This window comes from Medicago sativa, chromosome 7, assembly GCF_051527215.1.
Source record: "Medicago sativa cultivar Bolivia chromosome 7, Bolivia_mono, whole genome shotgun sequence".
NCBI lineage: Eukaryota > Viridiplantae > Streptophyta > Magnoliopsida > Fabales > Fabaceae > Medicago > Medicago sativa.
The window spans coordinates 97,178,422-97,196,121 of NC_140755.1; the positions used below are offsets into that span (position 1 = coordinate 97,178,422).

General features: G+C 33.0%; 1 protein-coding gene across 1 annotated transcript; it reads right to left on the reverse strand.

Annotated features, from left to right (window-relative positions):
- Positions 1 to 13,621: 13,621 nt before the first annotated feature.
- On the reverse strand, positions 13,622 to 14,789 carry LOC146910839 (NDR1/HIN1-like protein 1). The gene has a single exon (XM_085722606.1). It carries the CDS (start codon positions 14,583 to 14,585, stop codon positions 13,953 to 13,955), a length of 633 nt encoding a protein of 210 aa, XP_085578732.1. The 5' UTR covers positions 14,586 to 14,789; the 3' UTR covers positions 13,622 to 13,952.
- Positions 14,790 to 17,700: the final 2,911 nt, after the last annotated feature.

Genomic DNA, 17,700 nt, shown 5'->3' on the forward strand with positions numbered 1-17,700 from the left:
CTGTTGAGGTGTGTTGACAAACAAGAAGCTGAGAAATTGATGCATGATGTACATGACGGTACCTTTGGGACCCATGCTTCGGGCCACACCATGTCAAGAAAGTTGTTAAGAGCCGGCTATTACTGGATAACAATGGAACGTGACTGCAACAAACATGCCAAAAGATGCCACAAATGTCAAGTTTATGCTGACAAGATTCATGTGCCTCCACATGCCCTCAATGTTATATCTTCCCCATGGCCTTTCTCTATGTGGGGCATTGACATGATCGGAAGAATTGAACCAAAGGCTTCCAATGGGCATCGTTTCATTCTAGTGGCAATTGACTACTTCACCAAGTGGGTTGAAGCTGCCTCCTATGCCAATGTGACCAAACAAGTGGTTGTCAAGTTTATCAAGAATAACATCATCTGTCGATATGGTGTTCCCAACAAGATTATCACTGACAATGGTTCCAATCTGAACAATAGCATGATGCAGGCTTTATGTGAAGAATTCAAAATTGAACATCACAACTCTTCTCCTTATAGACCTCAGATGAATGGTGCAGTTGAGGCCGCTAACAAGAACATCAAGAAGATTGTTCAGAAGATGGTCACTACTTACAAAGACTGGCATGAAATGCTACCTTTTGCCCTGCATGGTTACCGTACTACAGTGCGCAGTTCAACCGGGGCAACTCCTTTCTCTCTTGTATATGGTATGGAAGCAGTTCTCCCTCTGGAAGTGGAGATTCCATCTCTTCGAGTAATCATGGAAGCAAAGTTAACCGAGGCTGAATGGTGTCAAAGTCGTTACGATCAATTGAATCTGATTGAAGAGAAACGTATGGATGCTATGGCTCATGGACAGTTGTATCAAGTGCGAATGAAGAATGCTTTTGACAAGAAAGTCCGACCTCGAGAATTCAAGGAAGGCGAACTTGTATTGAAACGAAGGATAAGTCAGCAACCCGACCCAAGGGGCAAGTGGACACCTAACTATGAAGGTCCTTATGTTGTCAAGAAGGCCTTCTCTGGTGGTGCTTTGATTCTCACACACATGGATGGTGTTGAGCTTCCAAATCCTGTTAATGCCGATATAGTCAAGAAATACTTTGTCTAAAAAGAAAAGAACAGCGTGGTAGGTCGAAAACTCGAAAGGGCGGCCTAGGCAAAAATGCGCTTCCCGGTGGATCGAAAACCCGAAAGGGCGATCCAGGCAAAATTAGGGACAAAAAAAATGAATATGAAGAAGCTCGCTGAGATTGTACGCAACTCAGGCAAGAATGAGCGCCTCGATGAGCCGAAAACCCGAAAGGGCGGTTCATGCAAAAATGAGGTTGACAATAAAAGACGAGTAACTATATCTGGCAAATCACCATCACCCCTTGGGGAATTTGCAACTGTCAATGGTCATCTTCATCAGAGGCTTCTGTACTTGCGAATTCAAAATTTCTATGAAATGTAGCGGTCATCGTGTTCAATGTATCACCAACCAATAAAATTACCATTTTCCAAGCTTTGTAAATCCGTGAAGCCATGCCTTTGGCTGACTTTCACTCTTCTACATCAATTTGAGCCTTTCTATTGTTTGAAACTCTATTTTTCTTTCTACTTTCAATGCTATATGCAAAACATTTTCTGTCTATTTTGATAATGTTAATGTCTGAAACAAACATTTTTGAAAATTGAAAAATCTTTTTCTGTCTATTTTGAAAGCAAACCTGAGCAATAAAGTACATTTCAATGAAACATGCATGAATGAATGAATGTCAATGTCTATTTCAATACATGTTGCAAGCAGGTTACTCCGCAGGATGATCTGTGGTCAATGGCAAGAATGAAAAAACAGAATGAAAATGAAAAATGAAAAGAATACAAATAAAGAGCTCGCTAAGTTGAAAACCCGAAAGGGCGGCTTAGGCAAAAATGAGCACCCCGCTGATTGACAACCTATGAAGGCAATTCAGGCAAAAATGGGGCAATGCAAAGAACCTATTCCCCGGTGAATCGAAAACCCGAAAGGGCGGTTCAGGCAAAAGTGGGGTTTGAAAATGAAAAATGAAAGAATGGAATATTAAAAAAGCATTGACCACAGATGCGAACATCCAATATTTACCCAGCACTGACACGCCTAGCAACGGCGACCTGTATCCAAGGACTTTCCAAGGGTCCCTCCTTTACAAGTTTTATTGCCCTCAGCCATGGTTTCGATACGTCTCTCGACGACGGTCTCTCCAAAAGAGTTTTTTCCCCTGTGAATATGTTGCAGCACGAGCCACTACGTGCCCAATCTTCCAATGTTTCGTCTGCCTTTGTGAAACTTCTCCGTCAAACTGCCAATCAATCATGCATTTCAAGCATTCATACATGCATAATCATGCATTTTATGTGCTCATACATCCAATAATCTTGCTATACCATACATACATGTTGCATATCCAACTTTCAACTGCCAAATTCAATGCAAGTTTCCACTCTCCAACTTCAATTCCAATCATGTCAACTGTCAAATTCGAAGCAATTTCCAATCTCCAATGTCAATTCCAATCTCAATTTCAATGTCAAACTGTCAAATTCAACTCAATTTCAATTGTCAAATTCAAAGCAATCTCAACCTCAATAACAATGTCAATATCAACATTCAATGACAATTCCAATGTTGACATCCAATGACAATGTCAATGTCAATCTCCAATTCCAATTCCAATGCCAATCCCCAATTCCAATTTCAATGTCAATCTCCAATTCCAATTTCAATGTCAATCTCCAATTCCAATTCCAATGTCAAATTCCAATTTCAATCCAATTCCAATGTCAAATTCCAAATTCAATCCAATTCCAATGTCAATTTCCAATTTCAATTCCAATTCCAATGTCAATCTCAATTTCCAATCCAATGTCACTGTCAATATCCAACGCCAATATCAACGTCAAATGTCAAATGTCAAACGTCAATGTCAATGTCAAATGTCGAATGTCAAATGTCAATTTCAATTTCCAAGCCAATGTCAATGTCAATGTCGATGTCAATTCTCAAATCAAATCAATGTCAATTTACTCTCAATTTACTCTTGGGCCAACAAAAATGGTCATGTCTATTTGCAAATCAGGTCAATGACAATTTACCCTCAATTGGTATCTTGTTAAACCAGACTTTCAATTTGTATCTTTTTACTGGTCAAGTGCCAGGTTCGATCCAAAAAAAGAACCACTTGTACCTGCTTGTATACCTGTGCTTCCGGACAAACGGCAAGTTCGATAGAACAGTTTGTACCCAGCTTATGCTTTGTTATTGGTCAAACGGCAAGTTCGATTTGAAGAACGGTTTGTACCCAGCTCATGCTTTGTTATCAGTCAGACGGCAAGTTCGATCTGAAGAACAGTTTGTACCTAGCTTACGCTTTGTTATCAGTCAAACGACAAGTTCGATCTAAGAGAACAGTCTGCACTCTCCCACATGATGTGGTGATAACCCAACAAGCAAGTTCGATCCAAAGAAACAGCTTGTATCAACCCTTTTGTCTATAGCTCCAACCAAACAGCCAGTTCAATCCAAAGAACAGTTTGTGTCTGCCTATCTGTTTGTATCTTCAACCAAGTGTCAAGTTCGATCCAAAGAACCGCTTGTATCTGCCTATATGTCTATGTTTCCGGTCAAGTGCCAAGTTCAATCCCAAGAACAGCTTGCACCTCTCTCTTGTCTATGTTTCCGGTCAAGCGCCAAGTTCAATCCCAAGAACAGCTTGCACCTATCTCTTGTTTTGTATTCCTTGGTCAAGTGACTAGTTCGACCCAAAGAGCAGCTTGTACCTTATTTTCTATCCCTGGTTTGTCTACCCTGTCAGTGTCTACCTGAATCCCCAGTAACATGACAGGTTCCATAGACTCCAGTCGTTTGTCATGCATTCATAATCAAAGTGTTGCATAACACTCATGTTTCAGAAAATCTGAAAGCGTATTTTTATGTCCAAAAACAGTGCAAATGTTAATATTTAAGTATCTTCGTCCCGTCAACTCTAAGACTTCGTCTCTTGACTCTCCGGACAAAGAAACTTAAATAGGGGCAGCTGTTATACCCTAATTTTGGACCTAAAAATACTAGTCCAATTCTTCTTTTCTTGCATTACAAGCTATTTGAACTATCTCTGATCAGTTGCATCTTTCTCTGCATTTTATTTCAATTTTATTTGCAAAATTCACATGCAGGGGCATTTTAGTCATTTCCTATGTCAAGTGTCTCTCAGTCTTTCAAAATTTTGTTTGAAGTCCTTTCAAGTAGTGTGAATAAGTCTCTGTATCATTCTATGTCAAAATCCATTTTTTAAAATTGCATTTGAAGCCATTTTGAGTCAGTTTTGCCCCTAGGGGCATTTTGGTCATTTCAAGTGTCAAGTCACTGTTTAAATCCTAAAAATTGTCTCTGAGTCTTTTAATTTTGCTTGTATAAGCCTTTGTTTCATTTCTCTGTTAAAAATCCATTTTAAGTTTGCAGCTGAGTCATTTTCAGTCGTTTTAGCCCCAGGGGCATTTTGGTCATTTCACACGAAATTTCGGCAAAGAGAGGTTACTTTAAAGTACCTCATTTAGGCCATTGGTTCGTTTTAGTCCGTTTTGTCAATTTTAATCGTTTCACTTTACGTTATTTTCCAATTACCAATTTTAATTCATTTTATTTTATTTTTTAGTCCTAAATTCCTAAAAATTGCATTTCAGTCCTTTAAACTTTCAAAATTGCACTTTAGTCCCTTTTCACCTTTTTATTTCTTTTAAGAATTTAGGTTTTAGTCCTTCTAAGTCAAACTTCCATTTTAGGTCAATTGCAATGAAGTCCTTTTGTCCAGTTTATTTTTAGTCCTTTTTTAGTTATTTGCAGATTGGTCCATGAATTTTCAACAATTGCAGAAAAGCCCTCAAGTCCTAAATTCAGCAGAGGCCGAATTAGTTACAAGTCCAGACAGGTGGCAAGCACACATTGGCTATCATGAACACATGTCACCTATATAAAGGCCCAATCATCACAGTCCCAAAGAGAACGAAACAACTCAGCAAAGTTCAGTGCCACATCACAAACAGATTTCACATTCTCTCTCTATTCAGTTACGATCCAAAATCAGGATCAATCAAGAACACAGAAGAACAATCACAAACCCTTAGTTCTCAAAGCCAAAATTCAACACAATTCCGATGAATTGGTGAGAGTTCTCAGAGATTCGAAGCTGAATCATCATCACTGAACTCAAACCACTGCAATTCAAGCACAAGTTTGAAGAACTTATACGATCACAGTGGAGAAGAAGAGGAATTGAAGAAGGATTCGAATCAGAGAAGAAGAAGAGGAAATTTACCGGTACATTTTTCAGTTCGTAGCAACAAATCACCTACCAGAAACTCAAAGAAGATTCACGAAGATTTTCTTCGTCTTCTCATTCGAATCTCCAGGTAAAACCTCAAAACCTTCTCGTTTTTCATGTCAAATCATCATCGAAGGCTTGTAAGCATAAATAAACGGTGAATCGAAGCAAAAACTTCGAAAAGATTCAAGAAAGAATTGAAACCGAAACCCTAAAATGTAAATCCTTCAAGATTCACCGTTTATTTCATGAATCCAAGTTTATAATCATCATCAGCGAAGAAAATAGGTTAGATAGGGGTTTAGTTTCAAGAAGATTAGAAAAAGTTTGAAAACCCTAGAAACCGTAAGTTCAAAGTCCGATCTACTTCGTTTTCATCATAATTTCATAAAAATAACCGTGGATCCGTAAACAGGGGAGGAAGACGAACGTTTCTGTGTAAAAAGTTTGAAAAAGTAGCATCAGGTCGTCGGAGAAGATGAAGATTCCGATGAATCTTCATCTTCCTCCGCCGTTCTCCGCCGTCCTCCCCAGTTTCCGGCTAGGTTAGGGTTTTAGAGAGAGAAGAGAGAAGAACGAGTGAAGAGAGAGAATGAGAAGTGTGAAATGAATTAGACCGGTCACCTGGCCTTTATATAAGCCTTTGAACCGGTCTGGTTCAGCTGGTTCGTTCCCCTGACCGTTGGATCTAGGGTTGATCCATCTGGATCAATCCAACGGTCCCTGAACTCCCTGAGGATCCAGGATCCGTTCATCCCTTGGGCTTGGGTTTGGGCTTAGTTTCCTGCGTGTTTCCTTGTTTTTTTTGCTATTCTTGCCACTGTTTCTTGCTATTTGCACACCTTTATGCTCAAAAAATTTGCTAAAAATTCCAAGTATTTTTTCATGTGTTTTTGACTAGTTTCTTGATCTTCTTGTGATGTTATTATGTGTTGAATTTGGATAAAAAAATATGTAGCATTTTTTTTTCAATAGTTTATTACATTTGTTAAATCTTGTGAAAATTTTACATGTTCTTGTGATCAAAACTCTTTAAAAAATTCCAAAGAAATTCATGAGTGTTTTTTGACAATTATGTGACCTTCTAGTGTTGATTTTACATAAAAAAATTGGTGAGCATGGTGTGGTTAATTTTCCTAATGCTTTGTGACATTTTATGCTAAAAAATAAATGAAAATTCATTTGATTTCAATCCAAATTGCTTGATGAATGTTGGTGACCTATACCTTTTGATTCCATAGGATTTAGCTACTGTTTGTGTTTGATATTAGTGCATGAGTATGAATTTTGATTAGTTACTTAGCTTGCAAGTTAGTTGAATAGTTAAATAATGGAAGTATGTTCAAAGTTTGTTTTAAAATGCCAAGAAAATCATGTTATTTGTTTATTTAGAATGATTAGACAGATACCACATAAGGTAATTTGATGTTTGTAATTAGCTTATTGATGTTTGAATGGATTTAACTCATGATGAGTTATGTTTGAAGTTGAATGTCTTTGTTTATTTGACTGAGTTGTGAATTTTTTTTATTAGAAATGTGGTTGTTGTTGATGATTGTTGTGTGATTAGGTAGAATGTTATTGAGAGGGTTTTACTAGTGATTATTTAAATTACGATGAGTTCTTTTAAAGTTGGATGTCTTTGTTTATTTGATAGTATTGGAAATTGTTATTAAAAAGTGTTGTTGAGTATTTTTTAATTAGGTATTTTAGCTTATTGATGTTTGAATGGATTTAATTCAGGATGAGTTGTTTTTGAAGTTGAATGTGATGTGAAAATTGTTATTAGAAATATTGTGGTTGTTGTTGATGATTGTTGTGTGATTAGGTAGAATGTTATTGGGAGGGTTTTACAAGTGATTATTTAAATTACGATGAGTTGTTTTGAAGTTGAATGTCTTTGTTTATTAGATAGAACTTGGAAACTGTTATTAAAAAAGTGATTTTGAGTGTTTATTTATTAGAGAATTTTTGAGAAGCGGGTTGTGATTATGTAGAATGCTTTCTTTTGGGAGGGTTTGTGATAAGTATTTTGTGGTTATGTTGAATGGTGTCTTTTGGAGAGTTTTTGAGAAGTGTCATGTGGTTACGTAGAATATTTTTTATGGCTTTTGAAGTGATTATTTAAGGTTAAACTCCTCCTATCTTTGTTGATGACTTCATAGTTTGTTTGTCTTAAATTGTTGCGTATGTGTTTGTGATTAGTAAATATGAAACACACCTCCTCATGACACAATTTTGGTGTAATAATATTCATATTTTTGTCAAGTCTTGAGATGAAGATAAAGGAAAATCTTCTTCTTGAAGCTAAGTATGAAAAGATTGGTGTGAATTACAATAATCTGTATGTTATTTTTCTTTTCTTTTAAATTGTCAAACTCTTGTCTTATTTAATGTTAAAATAATTAACATGTATGTAATTTTTTTTTTGTTTTTCAGTGGCTACTCCTACTCTGATGTGGTGATTTTTCTTTAGAGATGTGATTTTTGGAATGATTGGTTTTTGGATCGTACCAACTATGATCAGTTTATGGATCGTGCCAAATTCGTTGCCAAACAAGCTCAGGCTTGATTAATGCCCTTGGATTTGGAACTTGATTATTTTAGTCTTTTGGCTTTGTCATGCAATACTAGGTTTGATTAATACCCTTGGATTTGAAACTTGATTACTTTAGTCTTTTACCTTTGTGTGTGAACAACAATTTTCCAAGCATATGTAATACTTTTGTCTTTTGGCTTTGTGTGTGAACAACAATTGATTGCCTTGAATTTTGTGTAGTATTTTGGCAAAGCTAAATTTAGAAAATTTCATCTACCACCAAAAAATTAATAATTTGAAATTTATTTCCTTCTCTATAAAATTCGAATCTCAAACTACTCTTTATATAATTATGCAAATCTACACAATAGGGGTTTTTTTTTCTTTCTAAATTACCCCTGCTTATGTGGACCAATTAAAATAAATAATACGAACAACATTATTTAAAGTCAAACATATAATTATATTTTACATATTTTGAATATATTTTTGTTATTTACATACTCATCCTACATTCAATTAATGTGTCTTTATGTTTTAGATAAAAAAATCTAATAAAATCTTTTGTTGCCTCATTTCAATTGTTTAGACATATTTTAATCTTTTTTTCTTTTCTGTTTTGGGTTTCATCTCTTCTTTTTTCTGCAAATTTTGTAAACCATGTCTTGCTGTTTTTTCAATCTTGGGTCTTTTCTAAAAAATTCACAATGTCCATTATTTTTCAACCCTAGAAAGATCTAAAAAAAAATAGTATAAACATTATTTTCTTTTACAACAGTTAGATTATATATTTCCTTGTACCAAAAAAAAATCATGTGTTTATATATCAATATTAGTTTAAACGTTAGTTTTTTGACATGAAGACCAAACATTATTTTTTCCCAAGATATAAATATATTAGTCTAAAAATTATTTCTTTAATAAGAATAAAGAAGATATTGGTCTATAGGTTATTCAATTAATGAATTTAAAACACATTTTTGTCAAAAAAATATATTTCAAAATACCTAAATTTCTAAAATCATAGAACTCGGATTTTGTTATATGATTTTTTTTACCGTGTACAAGTTTGCACATGTTAAACTTACTCATATTAAGAAGTTTAAATAGTAAATTTGTATCGAACTTGTTTATTTTATATTAAACATACAACTTTTGTTATACTTTTAGTTGCTTTTATTAATTTATATTTTTATATTTTCAATACAAAAATATGGAGTATTTATATTTTTCTATATACACATGTGACTCCCGTGTTAATTTTTTTTAAGCAAAAGAGGAGGTGCACCAAAGTGCTGCAACCTCAACATTCATTCAAATAACAGAGAGGAAATAAAAGGAGGATGACATAAACCAAAGCCTCCTCGAAGTTGGTAAACCTAAAATTAGGCATACTAATTCTATTCTTAGTGTAGTATTCTTTAATAAGCAAAGGCAGAACAGTCTAAAAGATTAAACCATATGAGATCCACCTTTCCCTCATTTAGTAATTTTATTTTAGCATAAAAATAAAATTTATTTTACCATGTTTTTTATTTTCTAAAATTTATTTTCCATTTAGCATAAAAAAACGACCAAATTATCTTTGAATCTAAATTTTTAAAATAATGTTTAATTAGTTATCCCTTCTTATCTTTTAGCATCATAATTGAATTTAAATTTTAACTATAAAATAATTTAACTCAATAAGTTTAATTTTTTATTTTCTTTTGTTTTGAACAAGTTAAACTAGACCATCGAAATTGAAACTCGAGAGAATAAAACCTCAGAACTTGAGAAAAACACAGTTCAAGGTCCCAAGTCAATACCTATTTTATTATTATTTTTTAATTTATTATGCACATGTGCTACAACAATTTAGAATTAAAGTAGTCATTTTATGTAGTAAATAGCTCATCAAATGACCTCTGAATTATTATTATAAACTCTAAGTACGAATATCATTATTTTCATGTTTGCATCCATTAATTAAATATGATAAAATACCAATGCATTTTATCCGTCTGCAAGAGTCTTCACGATCGGAAAGGTACCTGCAAATGATATGTCCAGTGATGAATTGATGGAGACAACGGTGTCGGAAAGTGCTCCGGTATGGTGGCGGCGAGTCTTCACGGTGGGACGAAAGGTGCATGCGTGCACGTTGGCTCTCTAACGCTCAAGTCAGTATAGAAAATGAGAAGGAGTGTGTAAAAAGTGTGAGAAAAATGAATTGTACATTGAGGGTAAAGAAATGTCACCCTTATATAGGCGTGTGTGAGAATAATTGTCTCAGTGAAGTGTGACGCTTCATTAGGAGGTCGTTGGAGGACACGTATATGGTGTCTGATCCATGGGGGCGTGCTTAGGTGTGGTGGCGTGCACCAGGATTACGTTGTACGCCCAAGTGACGTGTGTTGATCCGACGAACTTCTTGTCCACGTGTCAACGTTGGATTAGCTTTCTAGCCGGTCCAGAACATTTTCTGACAAAGGTTTGAGCTTTCTTCTGAATCGGATTAACTATTGTGTGACTTAACTTGTTATCAATCGAACTGTTGTTAGTTATTTTTTGTCAATGGTTTGACCTTACATGTATATCAGATGAACTGTAATGAGACTTAACCTTTGATTAGTCGAAATGTGGCTTGTTCCCTTTTTGACAATGGTTTGAAATTTATGCTTGATTGTATGACCTACAATGAGACTTAAATAAAGATCAGTCAAATTGTGGTTATCACATTAACCAAAAAAGGTTTGACTTCTCATGAATTGGATGATATATTTTAAAAAATGTTAAGGAATATACTTTGTATTTATTGTAATGAAATCATTATTTTTTTTATTTTTATCATATCTACTTTTTGTTTAAGTATATTTATTCCATTTTATAAATACACATGTCTTTCCTACCATGATTTTATTAAATTTTCTCTTATACTATACTACTAAATAATAGGTAGTATCTTTAAAAAAAAAATTGCTAGTATCTTATTTTCTTTCCTTTATCTTTCTTTCATCAATAAAAAAAATGTAAAGAAAGTAGTGATCAAGTTGCATCTGTTTATATTTATTGGGAAATAAAAGTAAATTATATATTTTTCAGACTAAATTAGGTCTTACAATTTTTCTCAAGAACTAAAACGAGTCTTCGTTTTTTTTTAACTTGTCAAAAAAAATATTTGTTTGGGTTGATAGCATTTAGTCATCAAAATAAAATAAAATAACGTTTGAAACTAATATCGATAGATACAAGCATATGATAATATATAATAATCTGATTAATAAATAAAAATTTAATTGATATTCGAAAAAAATAAAGTTTTGGAAGTTTTTTTTTTGGACCCAAGCTTAAATAAACAACAAGATATGGTTGTAAAAAAATTTGTAAAGTCAAAAATTTGTAGAAAAATAAAAAAGTGAAACAAAAAACAATAAAGAAAAAAGAAGAACAAAATGTGTCTAAAAAAATGAAATGTGGAAATAAAATATCTTCTTAAATTCCTTCAAAAAAAATATATCTTCTTAAATTTTTGATTGGAAAAATAAAAACACATTAATTGAATATGGGGTAAAGATGCAAATAACAAAAAAATTATGTAAATGATAATATAGGCTTCACACAATTTGATTGGTTGATTTCGTGAGGGAGTAAATACCCCCAAATCATGAGAGGGTAACGTAAGCCTCACCACACAATAGTGGTTCTTATATGTTTCAAAAATCTACACACTAGTCCTTATATTTTCAATTCTACAAATTTAAACTGGTCCTACCAATTTAAAAAATTTAAAACGTGTCCATATAAATATCCAAGATTTCAAAGTTGGTTCGTAAATTTGGAATTTTACAAAGAGAAGTGCTATATAGCACGAGAGTCCACGACACACACGACACACAAATCATGCGGAAGGGAAAAAATTGGCAGAGAATAAATAATTAATAAAAAGAAAAAGTTTCATCAAACTGTTTGAAACATGTCGTACGTATTCTTGCTTGTTATTTTGTCGTGCCATGAATTTTTCTTTTACAAATTGATTCATGTTTCTTCATATTTCGAAAATTGATTGCTCCACTTTTTGAAATTTCAAATCTGACCAAATCTTTTTTTGCGTTGAAAAAAGAAATTGATTTCTCTGATCCATGTTAAGAAAAAGAAATAAAAATAAAGAGAATTTAGTTGAAGTATTTGAATTTTATACAATTCTAATTTCCTTAAAATTTTCCATTACCACGTCTAAATACACTCTTAGTCTTAGATATTAATTTATTAAAAAAAAAAACAATGTTATATAGAGTAATAATATTTGTAAAACTATTTTATGTCAACTTTTCAACAACTCTCTCTTTGTCTCTCATATTGTCATTGCGTTCATACACTTCTCTCTATTGTTTTTTTATCAATAAAAGAGAAAAAATAATGTTGTTTCAAAGTTGTCAAAATATGATTTTACGGATTTTATGACTCCTTTACGTACCATTATTCTAAGGCAATACTTTGGCACTAGTTGTGAGCTCAAAAAAGAATAATGAGAACAAAAAAATAGCCGAGTAATCTGGCTATTGTCAATTTAACATGGTAACATAGAGAGCATGTGATCGATGACTGTGTTCCGTTAGAAGCAAGCAAAATATAATAATACAAAGGTGACGTTTCAATGTATGGATAGGCTAAATTCATAGTCTTTGATGAGCATGAAATGTAACTTCGTGAGTCGTTATCAAAGTTGCATCACATCACATGCACATGGTAGCCGGTTTTGAGTGTTGACGAATCAAAGAAGGTTCCTTTTAATATGCACAACCTTGACGGTGCTCACAATACCAAATCTGTTTCAGTTTCAAACTACTTGATGCTAAGCATGCATGTGTTCTGTTTGGCTCTCCACACCCTCTAATTTGATCATACATTATTTTTTATAAGAATTAGGTATCTTCAAACTCAAAATCATAAGAGATGTAAATTTACCATCTCTTCAAACTCATTATTTTTTGAGCATAGAATATATAATAGTTGAACATAAATAATTAGGTGCATCTATTTGACATAAGCAAAACCCCTTTCTTTAGGCACGGTAGGTGAAGGCGTGAAAAGGACCACCACCACCACTATACCATGTGGAATGAATATAAACAAATCCTTCAATCATTGACCTTAATTTCTAAGTGCGTATGTTAATTAGTTTCCTTTAGGGAAATCATATTTTTAACAACAAAAATAAAATATTTTTCCATAAGTAATAAGTTTCTCTAAATATGCCATAAATACATGTTAATTAGTGAAATACAAATTTAGATACTAATCCTTCTGCTGTTCTACAAATATGTCATTCTAAGACCAAAAAATAAATATGTCATTCTACGGAAGAACCAATTCAGTCCATTTCAATGACACAGTAAAATGAATAATTGGTTCAGTTTCATTTTTAAAAATGAGAAAAGAAGTGGTCAAACAATATAGACATTCAAATTTCTAATAAAAAAGAAAGACCTTCAATTTGAAATTTAATTATATACTACACTCTTCATTATTGATCCAATAATATACTACAGGTGGCCAAGAATATAGACAAGGATATACACATGCATAAGTAAGCATAACCAATAAAAAGTAACCAAAAGGGGAGATGATTCAATATTCATAGCCAAAGTAAATAATAAACGAATCATCCATTATATTCATGAATATTCATAAGAAAAGAATAAAGCAAATAACACACCACCAATAGATGCTTCACAAGACACACATCTTCTATCCATGCCAAGAAATTGACGCAAAAAATATATTTTATTAATGTATTGATTCATCTCAAATGACAGTGCTACAAACTTACAATACATATTACAATTTTTTTCTACACATCTCTATCTCCTCCATCAATTTTTCACATATAGCTTCAAGTAAATTTTTATTCTATAACAATAAATTATATATAATAGTAACAACAATAACAAAATGTACAATTCAAATAGCGTGGTAGAAAATAAGAATACGTGTAAAATGAAACATTACTAAACAGAGTAATATAATTATAATATACCAGAAGCAGAGAAGAACAGAGGAAGGAGTGAAACACAATATACTTCACAGCGTTGACTATCAAACACTGACAGAGCACCGTTGAACAATCTGATACTTAACAGCGCCGCTATCACCGACGCTAATCCCGTTACTCCTTGGACCAAACGTGATGAAAGCAGGACAACGAACAAAAATATGGTAATGACCAGAAATAAAAGCACCAACCTTCCACCTAACCCTACCGTCAAATTTAACGACAACAAGAACGTTACCGTTATCCTGGTCTTGGCTAAGAGCAACAGAGTTATATGGAGCTACCGGAACGTTTGTTCCGTAAACAAACGGCGACCAAACATCAACCTCTTTGTGACCTTGATACGACGGAGGTATGGCGGTTCTGTAAGTAATTTGTTGGCTCCGGTAAGTGACGTAAGAGTCAAGACGATCGTAGTAGATACCGATTTTGTCGTTGGGATTACGTGAAGAAACTGTGACTTGAAAATTTGAGGTTAAGAAATTTGGAACAGTGGCGTTGAAAGCGTAAACAGTGACATCTTGGAGAATGAAAGAAGGTTTAGAAGGTTTTAAGACAGCCCAGATGATTAGGATTGTTACTAGGACGATGAAGAGGAATATTATGATTCCCCAGAAGATTTTTCTGAAGCGTTTGTGTTTCTTTCCTTTGTGGTGGTTGCACTCTTTTACCGACATGGTTTTGAGGTTGTTGTTAAGGTTTTGTTTAATGGAATTTGGAGAAAGTGAGGTTTGAAGTTTGTGTGAGAGAGAGGAGTGAAAAATGGTAGCTAGAGAGTGGTTTTTGTTAGGAAAATTAAGAAGGTGGGAGATGAGATGGGTTGGAAGTTTATCGCTTTCAAGATGTTATAGTTTATTTAGAAATAATAGTGATGATGATGATGTGTTTGAAAAGATGTGATAAGATTATGTTACTACATAGGAGAAGAATATTATATATATTATTAGCTTGAATTGAATATGTTAGCTGGTTGAGGCTAATCATGTAAAAGTTTTTTGGACATTGAAATATATGTATTTTTTTTATTTCATATCCTATCTTCTTTCTTTTTATTACTCAGGTTAGTTAAAATGTGATGTCATTTTCATATCAAATTCAGCTAAAGTATAAAAGTAAAATGATATTATTGTTAATTCCATCATTACTCATTACATTAGCTCCTGCACTATGATATCATTTGATATGTACCCTGTTTTTTTACCTTGAACAAATTAAGCAAGTATGGATGTGTGGAACACGTATCGGGTTATAGTTGCAAGAGAATTTATTAGCCTCCATTGTCTATTGGATAGCGTGTTTTAGAATTACCACTTGATGATTGGGGTTTCCTTTCTGGTTCAATATTTCCGTGGAGTCATTAATTAGGACTACATCATGTGGGAGTTAACTAGTGTTAGATGAAAATAGGCCATTAGTACCGAATTTGGAAGAAGGGTCTTGCTAATAATCCCTCCGTCCCGGAATAACTGACCCATTTTCTAAAAAAAAGTGTCTCAAAATAACTGACCCATTTCAATTTTCAATACAACTTTCATCATTCCCAATACAATATAACACTAAATAATATTACTTTTATCATTCCCAATACAATATATTCCACTTTCCCCTTTATTTATACACTTTTCTTAATCTGTGTGAAAAACCAAAGTAGGTCAATTAAACTGGGACGGAGGGAGTAAGTGTTTTAATGGTATTGTTTAAAAAATTCATAAAAAGAAACTTTGTTTTGAAAATATAAGTTCAACATTTGTAAAAGTCATAACTATACAATTTTTAATGTAGAAGTTACTATTTTTGGATGTTTAACTGTGTGACTGCGTCATTTTTCTGACTGCAATGAATCACAGTCCTTAAACAATAGCTAAGGACACTTGTTAGCATTTTCCTTGAAACGATAATAACGACAACGTCAACAAGAATTCAAATGTATGAAAATTTTCCCAATTTATATATATATATATATATATATATATATATATATATATTGTTGTTTATTGAAAAATATTAACTAGTATCCCCATAACACTTGTTAAAAAAACTAGGGTAAAATATGCTTTTCGTCCCTGTAATTATAGGCCATTTGAATTTTCGTCCCTGAGCTTACTAATCCTCCCATTTCGTCCCTGTAAAAGTTAATCACTTGAAATTTCGTCCCTCGCCCCTTTTAATCACTGCCACGTCAGCAAATTACCAAAATGGCATGGGAAATGACGAAAATACCCCTGACTTATTTTTTTTTCCTTAAAAAAATTTCAAAATTTTGAAAATTCTTTTTTTAAATTAAAAAAATCTGAAAAAATAATTAAAAATCATAAAAAATTTCGGAAAAAAAATGTTAAAATTAAAACTGAAAAAACTGAAATTTTTCGGAGAAAAAATCGTAAAAAAAAATTCGGGAAAAAACAGGGAAAATTTTTTTTGTGAAAATTATTTTTTTAAATTAAAATATCTGAAAAAATAATTAAAAAACATAAAAAATTTCAGAAAAAAAATGTTAAAATTAAAACTGAAAAAACTGAAATTTTTCGGAGAAAAAATCGTAAAAAAAAATTCGGGAAAAAACTGGGAAAAAAATTTTGAAGGAAAAAAAACAAAAAAAAAAAAATAAGCCAGGGGTATTTTCGTCATTTCCCATGCCATTTTGGTAATTTGCTGACGTGGCGGTGATTAAAAGGGGCGAGGGACGAAATTTCAAGTGATTAACTTTTACAGGGACAAAATGGGAGGATTAGTAAGCTCAAGGACGAAAATTCAAATGGCCTATAATTACAGGGACGAAAAGCATATTTTACCCAAAAAACTAATATAGATATTTTGCATTAGAAAGTGGTGAAAAGTGGAATGTTCAACTTTATGAAAGTCAAAAAAATATTATTTTTAATGAAAGAAAAGTTTATATTTTTTACTTTCTTAACTAGTGCTCGAGGACCACTAGTTGGTGTGAACCTTTTGTGTTGTATGTGATTGGCGCCATATTCGAACCGAGAATCTCAATGTTGCTTTCAACCAAGAAAGTTCACGAGAAATGGAGATTATATTTTAAGGTTTATTTGTGTCTATTCACTTTTGTTGAATCAAGCTTGGGTCCATTTTCCTAATATCAAATTTGGTACCCATGTGTCCTCGTGAGATTAGCTTAGTTGGTATGGACAATGCATAAAAATATGCAAGGTCTGGGGTTCGAACCCCGGCCACCAAAAAAAAAAAAAAATTGGTACCTATGTTGCTCACTTGAAAAACTTCACTATTTGGGTAGATGGGTTAAGCAAGTATCAATGACCATCAACAGCTAAAATATTTTGAAACAACATGTTTAGCTGTAATTTAACAACCAATGTGTAAAGAAAAGCTACGACTGAATCAAAGGTATAAGATTTTAAGGCATATCACAACATATATGATGGGAAAAATAAACATTAATATTTTATTAATATTGGAGAGCAATTTATAAGTTTGAGACTTTTTTCTTGTAAAAAAAAAAAGTTTGAGACTTTTCTTTCCTCGTAAAGTAACTTTCTTTTTTGATAAAGAGGGTACTATTTTAGACCTTTAAACAAAGAGTGGTGCTATTTGCATTTTCCTGTAATAATTTGTTACTAGGAGTAAGTAGATGGTGGTAATTCTTAATTGAAGTCTCCTACACAAAATTACTAGTCAACCGTGAATTCTACCCCAACCGTGCATGTATTCTACCCAAACTCGTCCATTTCAATGATAGCATTGATTTCATTAATGTTTATGCTTGCCATTGTCAACAAAGGACTGCTTTACGTTTTGTAAAATTAATCAATT

Coding starts and splice junctions, on each gene's coding strand:
- LOC146910839 (XM_085722606.1), bottom strand. CDS start 14,585: ATGTCGGTAAAAGAGTGCAACCACCACAAAGGAAAGAAACACAAACGC.